Below are 13,250 nucleotides of genomic sequence, written 5' to 3'. Positions count from 1 at the left end.
ACCTCAGGGACGGGGCCACCCCCTCTCTGTAGACCTACACACCTGGCTGGGACTTTCCACACACCCCTGCTCCCCTCACCCAGCTTCCTGTTTACCCAGAGCTGGGGTGGGGCAGCTGGATGCCTGGGTTCTCTGAACTGGGGAAGAAGTTGGGGTAGGGAGACAGGCTCTCAGGGTGGAACCAAAGGGGTCCTTAGACATCTTCTGGCTCAGCAGAGAGGGAAACTGAGGCTCAGGGAGGGAACGTAGCTTGCAGGAAGCCAGTCAGCAGAGCTGAAATGAGAACACAGATCTCCAGGTTTCCAGTGTGGTTTGCATTCTTCTAAACCCTCAAGGTAGGTGCTGAAGGAAGAGCTGATCCCGTCTCTGAGGTCAAGGGCTGGAGTAGGACAAGGACTGGAGTCTTGAGGGATGGATGTCTGGGTCCTTGAGAAGAACTGATTCCCATACTGGGCTGACATCCTCCCATTCCCTTGCTCACCTCCAGCCCCCTGTGCTGAATGAGAAAGGGAGAGGTAAGCCTTAGCCTCACCACTGACTACTGACTCACTGAGGAGGGATGGAAATGGAGCTTTACCTCCCTTGCTACAAAGAGTAAAGACAGATGAACGAGGCATACTCCCACCCTCAGAGAGCTTCGAAGTCTACAATGAGCCCTATCCACTAGTAGGTGCTTACTAAATGTTTATGTATAAATGAATAAAAGGACAAATAAATGCAGGAATAACCAAAACAAAGCAGTAAGGACCACATGAATGGTAGACGTAGGCAGCATGAGTGGTTAAGAGTCAAGGGAGGAGCCAGGGCGGTGGCTTACACCTGTAATCCCAACACTTTGGGAGGCTGAGGCAGGTGGATCACTTGAGGTCAGGAGTTCAAGACCAGCCTGGCCAACATGGTAAAACCCCGTCTCCACTAAAGATACAAAAAATTAGCTGGGTGTGGTGGCACGTGCCTGTAATTCCAGCTACACAGGAGGCTGAGGCAGGAGAATCACTTAAACCCGGGAGACAGAGGTTGCGGTGAGCCAAGATCGCACCATTGCATTCCAGCCTGGGCGACAGTCTGAGATTCTAAAAAAAAAAAAAGAGTCAAAGGAAGAAAGACCAGGTCCAAGGAAGCTGGAAGTGGCTCCAATCATCTCCCCTTCTTGGTAACATCTCTATGTGTTCCCATAATACTACTACTAATAATATAGCTGACCCACAAAATTCACTTAGCATGTGTATGCCACTGATTTACACACTTTAATAATTTGTTTGTTTGTTTGTTTGAGGCAGGGTCTTGCTATGTCATCCAGACTGGAGTGCAATGGCAGGATCATGGCTCACTGCAGCCTTGACCTCCCAGGCTCTATGGATTCACCCACCTCAGCCTCCTGAATAGCTGGGACTATAGGCACATGCCACCATGCCCAGCTAATTTTTGTACTTTTTGTAGAGATGGATTTTTGCCATATTGCCCAGGCTGGGCTCAAACTCCTGGACTCGCATGATCTGCCCCTGTTGGCCTCCTAAAGTGCTGGGATTACAAGCGTGAGCCGTCATACCCAGCCAATAATTATAATCCTGACGAAAACCCTAAGAGGAAACTGAGGCACAGAGAGGTTAAGAAACTTACGGAGCTCACAGAGCCAGTGGCAGAACCAGGATTTGAACCCAGGCATCTGGCTCCAGAGCCTTGATGAAAAGGCAGTTTAAAAACCGAGTACTGGGGCCGGGCGCAGTGGCTCATGCCTGTAATACCAGCACTTTGGAAGGCCAAGGAAGATGGATCACCTGAGGTCAGGAGTTCAAGACCAGCCTGGCCAACATGGTGAAACCCCATCTCTACTAAAAATATAAAAATTAGCTGGGCATGGTGGCAGGTGCCTTTAATTCCAGCTACTTGGGAGGCTGAGGCAGGAGAGTCACTTGAACCCAGGAGGCAGAGGTTGCAGTGAGCCAAAATCGTGCCATTGCACTCTAACCTGGGTGACAAGAACAAGACTCTGTCTTAAAAAACAAACAAACAAAAACCAGTACTAGGCCAGGCGAGGTGGCTCACGCCTATAATGCCAGCACTTTAGGGAGTCAAGGCAGGTGGATCACTTGAGGTCAAGAGTTCCAGACCAGCCTGGCCAACGTGGTGAAACCCCGTCTCCATTAAAAATACAAAAATTAGCTGGGCGTGGTGGCACAAACCTGTAGTCCCAGCTACTTGGGAGGCTGAGGCAGGAGAATCGCTTGTACCCAGAAGGCAGAGGTTGCAGTGAGCCAAGATCACAACACTGCACTCCAGCCTGGGCGACAGAGAAAGACTCCGTCTCAAAAAAAAAAAAAAAAAGTACTGACTTGTGATTTGTATGTAAAATTTGCCTTCCTCAGGCCAGAAAAGAAATGGGGAAATAAATACTGAACTCCAGTCAATGTTAAGCTTCTGAAGGGTTTAGATGTAAAATGTACTGATATTTGCAATTTTAAAAGATATTTAAGGGGCCGGGCGCGGTGGCTCAAGCCTGTAATCCCAGCACTTTGGGAGGCCGAGACGGGCGGATCACGAGGTCAGGAGATTGAGACCATCCTGGCTAACACGGTGAAACCCCGTCTCTACTAAAAACTACAAAAAACTAGCCGGGCGAGGTGGCAGCGCCTGTAGTCCCAGCTACCCGGGAGGCTGAGGCAGGAGAATGGCGTGAACCCGGGAGGCGGAGCTTGCAGTGAGCTGAGATCCGGCCACAGCACTCCAGCCTGGGTGACAGAGTGAGACTCCGTCTCAAAAAAAAAAAAAAAAAAAAAAGATATTTAAAAGTGAGATGGAAGGATACATATGTGATAAAGTAAACAGAAAATGTGAATAGAGCCGGGTGCGATGTCCACTCCTATAATGCCAGCACTTTGGGAGGCTAAGGTGGAAAGACTGCTTGAGACTAGGAGTTCAAGACCAGCCTGGGGAACACAGTAAGACCCCATCTCTACAAAGCCTCATGTGGTAGCTGGTGTCTGTAGTCCTGGCTACTCAGGAGGCTCAGATGGGAGGATCTCTGAGTCCAGGAATTCAAGGCTGCAGTGAGCTATGATTTCACCACTGCACTTCAGGCTGGGTGATAGAGACCCCATCTCAAAAACAAACAAACAAACAAAATGTTAATAGTAGCATCTAGGTGGTAAGAATATGTCCACCATACAATTCGTCTCATTTCACTCTTTGTTTGTACTTTTTAATAATAAAATGTTAAAAAAAAAAAAAAAAAAACCCTGAATATTATTCAGCATAGGGAACATGGAGAAGGGTCGGGGAGGAAGTAGAAGGTTCTTGAATTTGGAAGGGGAAACACAAATGAATATGGACCCACCCAGGCACCAAATCTCCTCCTCACCCCTTGCCTTACATGAGTTCCCCAGTCTTCACCCTCCTCAAGGAGTGGGTGTGCAATCCTCCAGCACCCATCTCCTTCTCCATCACAGTGCCACTAAGAAGCCTTCACCCAGGTCTCTCCAGAGGGCCTCAGGCTGCTGCCTTTACTTAGTTCTGTGTTCAATGCCAGAATACTGCCTCCTACAGAAAGTCTACCTGGATTGCCCACACCTCCTTTCCTGTCACCAACTTGTCAGCAACTTTCTGTCCTTGATCTATCCACAGGGCTCATGTAGATCTAGTATGGCTGCCTTTAACTCTCGTGTTTGTTAATCAGACAGCCAAGCAGCCTGTTGCATAGAGCTGCAGAACACCAAGTGGGTCACCAGAACACCTAATGTGCTAGAGCTCCCAGTCTGAACTGGAGTGGCATATGTGTGTCCACACACATACGCCAAGATCAAGAGGTCTCAACAAATGAAGTGTAACAAGGTAATAGAGAAAAAATTAATCAAGGAAGACACATAAAGGAGGTGGGTGTTCGCTGACTAGTGGCAGGATCAGTGAAATGACTGGAGCTGAGGCAGATTACAGCCCTAGCTACAGGCCCTGGAGTTTGTAAAGAAAGATGTTGTGGTCGGGCGCGGTGGCTCAAGCCTGTAATCCCAGCACTTTAGGAGGCCAAGACGGGCGGATCACGAGATCAGGAGATCGAGACCATCCTGGCTAACACGGTGAAACCCCATCTCTACTAAAAAATACAAAAAAACTAGCCGGGCGAGGTGACGGGCGCCTGTAGTCCCAGCTACTTGGGATGCTGAGGCAGGAGAATGGCGTAAACCCGGGAGGCGGAGCTTGCAGTGAGCCGAGATCCGGCCACTGCACTCCAGCCTGGGCAACAGAGCAAGACTCCGTCTCAAAAAAAAAAAAAAAAAGAAAGAAAGATGTTGTAACCCTGACCCTCAAGCCCAGCTTCCTTTCCTAACAATGCTGGGGAGGAACCCAGGCTGGGGGAGAAGTTAAAGCCAGAGGAGGGGCAGGAATGTCTGAGGTGGCAACACTTCTCTCCAGCCAGACAGCACTGGCCAGTTTGAAGTCTGTCCATCCTGCAGGCCACAAGCTCTGGGTAAGCTGGGAATGGGCAGGGACCTTGGTGGAAGGATGGTCACACCCCAGAGTGGGGTGAAGCTAAGATGAAGGGAGGGAGAGTATGGGTTTGAGTTTCCCTGGGCCGTCGAGGAATCCTTTGAATCTCTGCTCCCCCAAAAAATTAAAGACAATTCCTTTCTGTGCCCACGGCCCTTATGGCCTCCATCTGGGCTTCTGCTGCCCATCCCCGAGAATTCCTCCTAAACCCAGAAGGGTCCTAGTTTCCAGACCCTAGTCAGTATACCTGGCTCTGGGGTGAAGACAGCGGCCCCCTCTTTGCCCTCAAACAGGAAGCAGTGGTTGGAGGGGAGGAAGTGCCTGAGGGGAAGTTATGGGGCCCCAGATACTCCTCCATGCCCCACTTCAGCCCCAGCAGCATCTGCCTGTGGGAAGCAGCTCTCCACACCAGCCAAAGGGGCCCCCACACTCCCGCACTGCTCTGGGGCTCAGGGAGCAGCCCACCTGCTGGGTGTGCTGACATCACCCTCCCTACTTCCCGCCAGTGCCCACACCCATCCAGGCCCGGGGTCCTTCCCCTCCATCAGTCCCTTACCAGCACCTAGAACCATCCAGGGCTGGAAAGTCCCCTCCAAACCACCTGGTCAGCCCAGGGCAGAGGGAAGGGCTGGGCTCTGGAGCTGGACAGAGCTGGCCTTAAACCCCAGTTCCACCCTTCTGGGATGGATGACCTTGTAAAGTCCAGGCTGGAATCTTGGGTCTTTACTTGGGCAATGGGCACCATGATACCCTATGTTCTGGGGATTAGCAGTGAGGAATGGAAAGTGCCCAGCTCAGGGTTGGCACAGAAGTGAGGCTCCCCAGCCTGGGAACGATTATAACAGAGGATCCCTCACTTCACAGAGGAGGAACTTGAGGCGCATCACTAGCCCCTGATCATTTCACCTAAAAGAGCAAGGACTAGAGTTCCTGATCTCCAGGCCAGTCCCTGATCCCTGACCTAATGTGTGTTTGCAGTGATGGTAAAACGAGTAAGTAAAGGGCCTCTCGGCCGGGCGCGGTGGCTCAACCCTGTAATCCCAGCACTTTGGGAGGCTGAGACGGGCGGATCACGAGGTCAGGAGATCGAGACCATCCTGGCTAACACGGTGAAACCCCGTCTCTACTAAAAAAATACAAAATCTAGCTGGGCGAGGTGGTGGGCGCCTGTAGTCCCAGCTACCCGGGAGGCTGAGGCAGGAGAATGGCGTGAACCCGGGAGGCGGAGCTTGCAGTGAGCTGAGATCCGGCCACTGCACTCCAGCCCCGGCAACAGAGCCAGACTCCGTCTCAAGAAAAAAAAAAAAAAAAAAAAAAAAAAAAAAAGGGCCTCTCACATCTGGATAGGGAGGGTCCTGGGAGCTTAGGAAGTGATGGGGGACAGTGATGTATGTAGCTCATGACTAGGTGGAGAGGCCTCTGGGGCAGCTGGTGCAGGAGGGAAAGGGACCTCACGGGAGGCCCAGAAACAGCAGGGATTTTGGTGGGAAGCCTCTGAGGGGTGAGCCATCTCAGCTATGAGGCAAGGTAGGGCATGTACCCTGGTAGGAGGTGAGGTATTAAGGTTTGGGATGAGGAAGCTCTGAGGGTATATTTTTCTGCCTCTAAAACTGTTGGAGAGGGAATCTGAGAAAGCCACAAGCAACCAGGAGGCTGGGGTACGCTGGAAAGGGAATGGGTTTTCTAACCTTGAGCCCTCTTCCCTGTAGATATATACATCTACAGGGGCCTGGGGTTGGGCGGGCTCCTGCTTCTGGCTGTGGTTCTTCTGTCCGTCTGCCTGTGTCAGCTGCATCGAAGAGGTGAGCACTGCACTCCCTCCCTCCCACCCGCAGCAGTGGCACCTGTAGCCTCAGCCACACCCTTTCCCACTGCTTTCCCAGAACACTGCCTGGCCCTGGAGCCACTGGGAAGCCAACAAGGGAGTCCACACCTGCTGGGGTGGGGAGCTGGGGAGGGCCCGGGAGAAGCACAAAGGGTGGGCTGTGCTGAGCTTCTTTTTTTCTTCCAGTGAAGAGGCTGCAGAGGAGCTGGGTGAGTCTGGGGACAGGGAGTGGGGAGGGTAAGAGAGATCCTGAGTGGGGGAGTGGGGAGAAGCATGACTGAGTGCTGAGAGGAGGGTTGGGAGTGGGAGACAAGGAGAGAGGAAGTAGGAGCATGAGAGAGGCAGAGAAAATTGAGGCGAGAGAAAGAGAAAATGAGACAGAAACCAAAAGAAAAAGTGAGAGGGAGGATAGGAGTGAGAGATACGGAGGATAGGAGTGAGAGAGACACAAAGAGAAAGAACAGTGAAAGAGAGAGAGAAAAAAAAAGAGAGAGGGAAAGAGAGAGGGGGAGAGAGAAGGGGAGAGAGAGAGGGAAAAAGAGAGAGGGAGAGAGAAAGAGAGAGAGAGGCTCCAGAACCAGGCACAGTGGCTCACACCTGTCATTCCAGCTGTTGTGAGGCTGAGGCGGGAAGACAGCTTGAGCTCAGGGGTTGAAGACCATCCTAGACAACATAGTGGAACTCTGTCTCCAAAGATGGCAGGGGCAGGTGGGAGAGAAAGAGAGAGAGAAGAGAGAGAAGAGAGGGAAGTTAGAAAGGCTGGAGGTGGGAGAAGAACTCACAGGGAAGGGTCTGAAGGCATCGCCTCCCATCAGCACCTTCTGTCCTGGCCCCAGGTCCAGGGGTCCTCAGAGCAGGAGCTCCACTATGCGTCTCTGCAGAGGCTCCCAGTGTCCAGCAGTGAAGGACCTGACCTCAGGGACAGAGACAAGAGAGGCACCAAGGAGGATCCCAGAGCTGACTATGCCTGCATTGCTAAGAACAAACCCACCTGAGCACCCCAGATACCTTCCTCAACCCAGGCGAGTGGACAGGGTCCCCCTGTGGTCCACCCAGTAAAGACCATGGTCCCCCCACTTCTGTGTCTCAGTCCTCTCAATCCATCTCGAGCCTCCATTCAAAATGATCATCATCAAAACTTATGTGGCTTTTTGACCTTTGAATAGGGAATTTGTTTTTTAAAAATTAAAATTAAAAAAACACGTGGCTCACCCTTCCACCCACTCTGGGGTCAAGTAGTAATTTACTGGGTGAGAGAGAGTGTTCATGGACCCAAGCTCCCCTGACAGCCAGAGGAGGGTATGTGTGGGCCTGGCAGGAAAGGGCAGTTGCCAAGGAGGAGTCATATCTGATCCTTCCCATTTCTCAAGACAATCAGGCTCAGCCTCCTGGGACTGGGGGAAGCAGGTGTGCTGAGCTCCCACATGGTGGTGGGAGGGGCCCTGGGACCACAGCCGGAAGCTGCCTTCTTGGACCTTTCCAGGTCAGACCTGGTGGAAGGGAGAGTTCAGAGCTGGGGAAATCCGGAGAGAGTAGATTTGGCATCTGGAGAATGGAGAAGAAAACACTTGAGACTCATAAGGAGGAGTTAGTGGTGGGGTAGACAGTGATTTATTGGGGTCTTTTGAAGAGGACTAGGGACCTCTGGGCTCTGGAATCACTCCTCAGGGGCCACCTGAGGAGTGGCAGTGTGTTCCCATGTGACAGTGACCTGGTCAGAGAGAGGACAGGAGCTGCTCAGTGTCACAGTCCCAAGGCTCTCCTCTTCCTTGTCTCTGTCCTCCCTCCTCCCACTCTCTTACTGCCCCTCCCATCCCATCCGCTATTGCCCCTGGCTCCATTACTCACATTTTCCCTGGTAATAGAGGGTGCTGCCCATGGCCACAGAGAGAAAGCTGACAGCATAGAATCCAGCCCGAAGGAGGAGGACTGTACCAGCCCCTAGCTGAGGATGTTCTGCATGGGGCAATGGAGAAGGGGGTTGGGGAAGAAGTGCACACAGGCTCAGGGAGGGTAGGGGCCTCAGAGGAGCATCCCTGACTCCCAAGGACATTGCCTCTTGGGGTCTCTAGCCAGGAGGAGACACCACCTCCCAGCATCTCACCTTTCTCCACCACCAGCCGAGTCCCATTCCCTGTCCCGACACCCAGGCCCAGCACCTCCACCCTGCACACGTAGATGCCGGCGTCATGGCCTCGCACGTCCCAGATATGCAGCTCAGCCTGGTGGTCACGGAGGAAACGGGAAGAAGAAAGTGGGGCCAGGCGGCCCCTGAACTCTGGGGTTCCATTCCTCACCTCCTTCCCTGGAGCCACCTCATCTCGGAACCATGTGACGGAGCCAATGGCCAGTCTCCCTTGGCTGGCATTGAAGGAGCAGGGCAGGAAGGCAGAGGATCCTTCCAGGGTACGAATCTCAGGGGGCTGGGACACCCAGAGAGCACAGGATCCTGGGGGCAGAAGGAAGACCCAGAGAAACACCTCCCCAGTTACTCCAAAGAGAGAAGACAACAGAGCTTGGAGGACACCCCAGCTGTCTCTGGGCATAGAGCATGGGAATAGATACTTTGGGTGCCTCATTAAACCCTTTCCTCTTAACCAATCTGATTTCTTAATGTTGCTTATTAAATCATTTTTCGGCTGGGTGTGGTGGCTCATGCCTGTAATCCCAGCACTTTGGGAGGCTGAGGAGGGTGGATCACTAGGTCCGGAGTTCGAGACCATCCTGGCCAACATGGTGAAACCCCATCTCTACCAAAAAAATACAAAAATTAGCCAGACATGGTGGTGTGCACCTGTAATGCCAGCTACTCGGGAGGCTGAGGCAGGAGAATCGCTTGAACCTGGGAGGCAGAGGTTGCAGTGAGCTGAGATTGCGCCATTGCACTCCAGCCTGGGCAACAAAGCAAGACTCCATCTCAAAAAATAAAAAATAAAAATCATTTTTCAAATTCTTCCTATACCAACTCTCACTCTCACCCTCTGCCATCATTCTCCAGCCAGTTCAGTAGTAACTTGTCTGGCTGAAATGTAAACCATCATGGTGAAATTAAGCTCATTAATGAACGCGGCTGCCTAGTTAACGAATATCACTCATTATATTATTCCAGGTATTATTTTAGTACAAATGGCATTGTACAGTAAGTCATCCTTCCTCTTTCCTCTTTTTCTTTTTTCTTTTCTTTCTTTTTTTTTTTTTTTTTTTTTTTTTTTTTTTTTTTTTTTTTTTTTTTGAGAGGGAGTCTTGCTCTGTTGCCCAGGCTGGAGTGCAGTGGTACGATCTTGGCTCACTGCAAACTCCGCCCCCTGGGTTCAAGCGATCCTGGTGCCTCAGCCTCCCAAGTAGCTGGGACTACAGGCGCCCACCACCATGCCTGACTAATTTTTGTATTTTTAGTAGAGACGGGGTTTCACTACCTGGTCTCAAACTCCTGACCTCAAGTGATCCACCCGCCTCGGACCAGGTTGGTCTCAAACTCCTGATCTCAAGTGATCCACCTGCCTCAGCCTCCCAAAGTGCACCTGGAAACTCATTGTTTTTCGTTAAAGAACATTAACTAATTAAATCTCCAGGTGAAGACATGGCCTTAATTGGTTGAGATTCCTATTTAACCCGTCCATGTTGATGAATTAAACCAAATATTAAAATCCCTGATTAAATTATCTACAGAGGGAAATTTATGAGTCATTCTATTTCAGTGGTTCTCAAACTTTAGTGTGTATGGAAATTACCCGGAGCATCTGCTAAAACAGATTCCTGGGGCCACCCCAGAGTTTTTTCTTCAGTAGGTCTGGAGTGGGGCCTAAGAATTTGTTCTAGGTTCCCAGAAATCCACATTTTGAGAACTCCTGCATTTAGTTAATAATATGCTTGATAATTAAGGTCTCTCAGTTCATTAAAAACAGTTTCAGCCGGGAGCGGTGGCTCACACCTGTAATCCCAACACTTTAGGAGGCCAAGGCGAGTGGATCACCTGAGGTCAGGAGTTCAAGACCAGCCTGGCCAACGTGGTGAAACCTCATCTCTACTAAAAATACGAAAGTTAGCCGGTGGTAATGGCATGCTCTTGTAATCCCACCTACTTGGGAGGCTGAGACAGGAGGAGAACTTGTACCCGGAGGGTGGAGGCCACAGTGAGTTGAGATACTGCCCCTGCACTCTAGCCTGGACAATAGAATGAAACTGTCTCAAACAAAAAAAAAAAGTTTCACCACCAGGCGGGCGCAGTGGCTCATGCCTGTAATTCCAGTAATTTGGGAGACCAAGGCAGGCAGATCACTTGAGATCAGGAGTTTGAGACCAGACTGGTCAACATAGCAAAACTCCATCTCTACTAAAAATACAAAAATGGCTGGGAGCAGTGGCTCAGGCATGTAATCCCCACACTTTAGGAGGCCAAGGTGGGCAGGTCACCTGAGGTCAGGAGTTTGAGACCAGCCCAGCCAACATGGTAAAATCCTGTCTCTACTAAAAATACAAAAATTAGCTGGGTGTGGTGGTGCACGCCTGTAATCCCAGCTACCCAGGAGGCTGAGGCAGGAGAATTGCTTGAACCTAGGAGGTGAAGGTTGCACTGAGCCAAGATTGTGCCACTGCACTCCAGTCAAAGTGACAGAGCAAGACTCCGTCTCAAAAAAAAAAAAAATTAGCCAGGTGTGGTGGTGCATGCACGTAGTCCCAGCTACTCGGGGAGGCTGAGGCAATTCCCCTGAACATGGGAGGCAGAGGTTGCAGTGAGCCGAGATTGCACTACTGCACTCTAGCCTGGTGACAGAGCGAGACTCAGTCTCAAAAAAAACAAAACAAAACAAAACAAAACAAAAAACAGTTTCACCAAGAAATTTATCACAGATTTCCTTGGATCTCTCAAACTCCTAATTATATGTCTAGACCCTAGCTAAAAAGCTTCACAGTGGATGACACAGAGAGACTGTGAATTGGGGGAGTCCACTGAGTGTCACCTTTGGAGCGGTCCCACTCCTCCCTCAGAGCTGGGTGTTTCAGCCCCCACCAAGCCTGTTCCCTATAGCATCTAGTCCAGCCTCCTGGATCTCCCTCCTCCCACCCACACTCCTTGGGGTCCTGAGCACACGCCCTGTCACCTGGATGGACCATGATCAAGATGAGCAACAGCATCCAAGCCATGTCGGAAGATGTCCCATTTGGCGAAGGGGATCTGAGCAGTGAGGTCTGGGTGGAGGAGGGAGGACTCACTACTTGTAGCCAGGCCTTTGGTCACCAGATGGGGATGGGGAGCTTCCTATGACACAGAGGACTCACACATCACTTGCTAAGGATCACAACTGCCAGGGACCTCGAGCATCAAATGCATGCCTCCCTGAGGAGAGAGGATGGATGCTGCTGATGGAGATGTCTGGGTCTCTAGGAGGCCAAGGGGCCAGCTTGTGGCAGGCTAGCTAAGCATGTGAGGGGGAGGGTGGGGCTTAGATGGCTGCTAACCCAAGGGTGAGTGGGCGGTTGGGCGGGTGAGACCAGGATGTGGGTTCCCCTAACTTCTGAGGTTCAAGAAGACCAGCTTTTACCCAGAACAAGCCTCCAGGAGCCCTCCTTGGCCCAGAAGCTAACCTACTTCCCCTCCCCACTGCTCACCAGTACCCAGACCCATCCCATCCATTCCCCCCCTGGAATCTGGCCTCACTGCACCCCAGGGCTGCTCCAAGATTTCTATGAGGGATTAGGAGAAGCAAGCTGATTGGTGAAGCTAAATTTAATTTGCATAGCAATCACCCTGGGTGTGTGTGTGTGTGTGTGTGTGTGTGTGCGTGTGTGTGCGCGCGCCATTGCACTCCAGCCTGGGCAACAAGAGCGAAACTCTGTCTCAAAAAAAAAAGAAGAAAACAACGTTCATCTCTTTGGACATCTCCATCAGAGCTCTTGGTTATGTACATTTTCAATGAGCAGTAATCATTTTAAAGAAATCTTGTATTTCAGAGCAGTAGACCTCAACAGTAGGCTTAAAATACTCAGTAAACCAGCTGGGCACAGTGGCTCGCATTTGTAATCCCAGCACTTTGGGAGGCCAAGGTGAGAGGATGGCTTGAGGTCAGGGTTTGAGACCAGCCTGGGCAACATGGCAAGACTCTGTCTCTACAAAAAAAATTTAAAATTAGCTGGACATGGTGGCACAAGCCTATAGTACCAGTTACTCAGGAAGTTGAGGCAGGAGGATTCCTTGAGCCCAGGAGTTACAAGGATGCAGTGAGCTATGATTTTGCCACTGCATTCCAGCCTGAGCAATGGAGTGAGAACTTGTCTCTAAATAAAATACAATTTAAATTGGGAAGAGTAGTAAACGGAGTTTAAAAGAAAAAAATGTGGCTAGGTATGGTGGGTCACACCTGTAATCCCAGTACTTTGGGAAGCCCAGGTGGACAGATCACTTGAGCTAAAGTGTTGGAGGCCAGGCCAGGCACGGTGGCTCATGTCTATAATCCCAGCACTTTGGGAGGCTGAGGCCGGCCGATCACGAGTTCAGGAGATTGAGACCATCCTGGCAAACACGATGAAACCCCGTTTCTACTAAAAATACAAAAAATTAGCTGGGCGTGGTGGCACCTGCCTGTAGTCCCAGCTACTAGGGAGGCTGAGGCAGGAGAATCACTTGAACCCGGGAGGCAGAGGTTGCAGTTAGCTGAGATTGTGCCACTGAACTCCAGCCTGGGTGACAGAGCAAGACTCCGTCTCAAAAAAAAAAAAAAAAAAAAGAGTTAGAGATCAGCCTGGACAACATGACCAAATCCTATCTCTACAAAAAAACACAAAAATTAGCTGAGCATAGTGGCTCATGTCTGTGGTCCCAACTACTCAGGAGGCTGAGGTAGAAGGATCACTTGACCCTGGAAGGCAGAGGTTGCAGTGAGCTGAGATCATGCTGCTGTACTACAGCCTGGGCAACAGATTGAGACCGTGTCTCAAAAACAAT

At 50.9% G+C, this 13,250-nt stretch overlaps 2 protein-coding genes across 10 annotated transcripts in view; one reads left to right on the top strand and one right to left on the bottom strand.

The window, feature by feature from the left end:
* The first annotated feature begins 4,291 nt into the window (after nucleotides 1-4,291).
* On the top strand, nucleotides 4,292-7,530 carry LST1 (leukocyte specific transcript 1). The gene is made up of 5 exons (XM_017859544.1): nucleotides 4,292-4,462; nucleotides 5,347-5,474; nucleotides 6,192-6,284; nucleotides 6,494-6,516; nucleotides 7,144-7,530. The coding sequence occupies exons 2-5, from the start codon at nucleotides 5,447-5,449 to the stop codon at nucleotides 7,300-7,302; spliced, it is 303 nt and encodes a 100-aa protein (XP_017715033.1). The 5' UTR covers nucleotides 4,292-4,462; nucleotides 5,347-5,446; the 3' UTR covers nucleotides 7,303-7,530.
* NCR3 (natural cytotoxicity triggering receptor 3) overlaps nucleotides 7,516-13,250 on the bottom strand; it is a 33,657-nt gene continuing 27,922 nt past the window's right edge. The window contains exons 2-6 of one of the 9 annotated variants that reach the window (XM_017859538.1): nucleotides 11,410-11,497; nucleotides 8,605-8,756; nucleotides 8,412-8,529; nucleotides 8,156-8,263; nucleotides 7,516-8,018 (exon numbers count right to left, since the gene is read on the bottom strand). In XM_017859538.1, coding sequence (XP_017715027.1) covers nucleotides 7,972-8,018; nucleotides 8,156-8,263; nucleotides 8,412-8,529; nucleotides 8,605-8,756; nucleotides 11,410-11,497 — 513 coding nt within the window. In that variant the 3' untranslated portion in view covers nucleotides 7,516-7,971. Of the gene's footprint in view, nucleotides 8,019-8,155; nucleotides 8,757-11,409; nucleotides 11,718-13,250 lie in introns of those variants that run through there. The other 8 variants (XM_017859536.1, XM_017859537.1, XM_017859534.1 and 5 more) reach the window with 8 other exon arrangements.

Source organism: Rhinopithecus bieti, unplaced genomic scaffold, assembly GCF_001698545.2.
Source record: "Rhinopithecus bieti isolate Rb0 unplaced genomic scaffold, ASM169854v2 scaffold_51440, whole genome shotgun sequence".
Lineage (NCBI taxonomy): Eukaryota > Metazoa > Chordata > Mammalia > Primates > Cercopithecidae > Rhinopithecus > Rhinopithecus bieti.
Note: the sequence above shows the minus strand (reverse complement) of the source record. Positions and strands in the feature narration are given on the sequence as shown.

Excerpts from the sequence above, each read along its gene's own strand:
- LST1 (XM_017859544.1), top strand. The coding sequence starts at position 5,447 with ATGTGTGTTTGCAGTGATGGTAAAACGA. Across the intron at positions 5,475-6,191 it reads TTGCAGTGATGGTAAAACGA|ATATATACATCTACAGGGGC; the intron begins GTAAGTAAAGGG and ends TCTTCCCTGTAG. Across the intron at positions 6,517-7,143 it reads AGAGGCTGCAGAGGAGCTGG|GTCCAGGGGTCCTCAGAGCA; the intron begins GTGAGTCTGGGG and ends TCCTGGCCCCAG.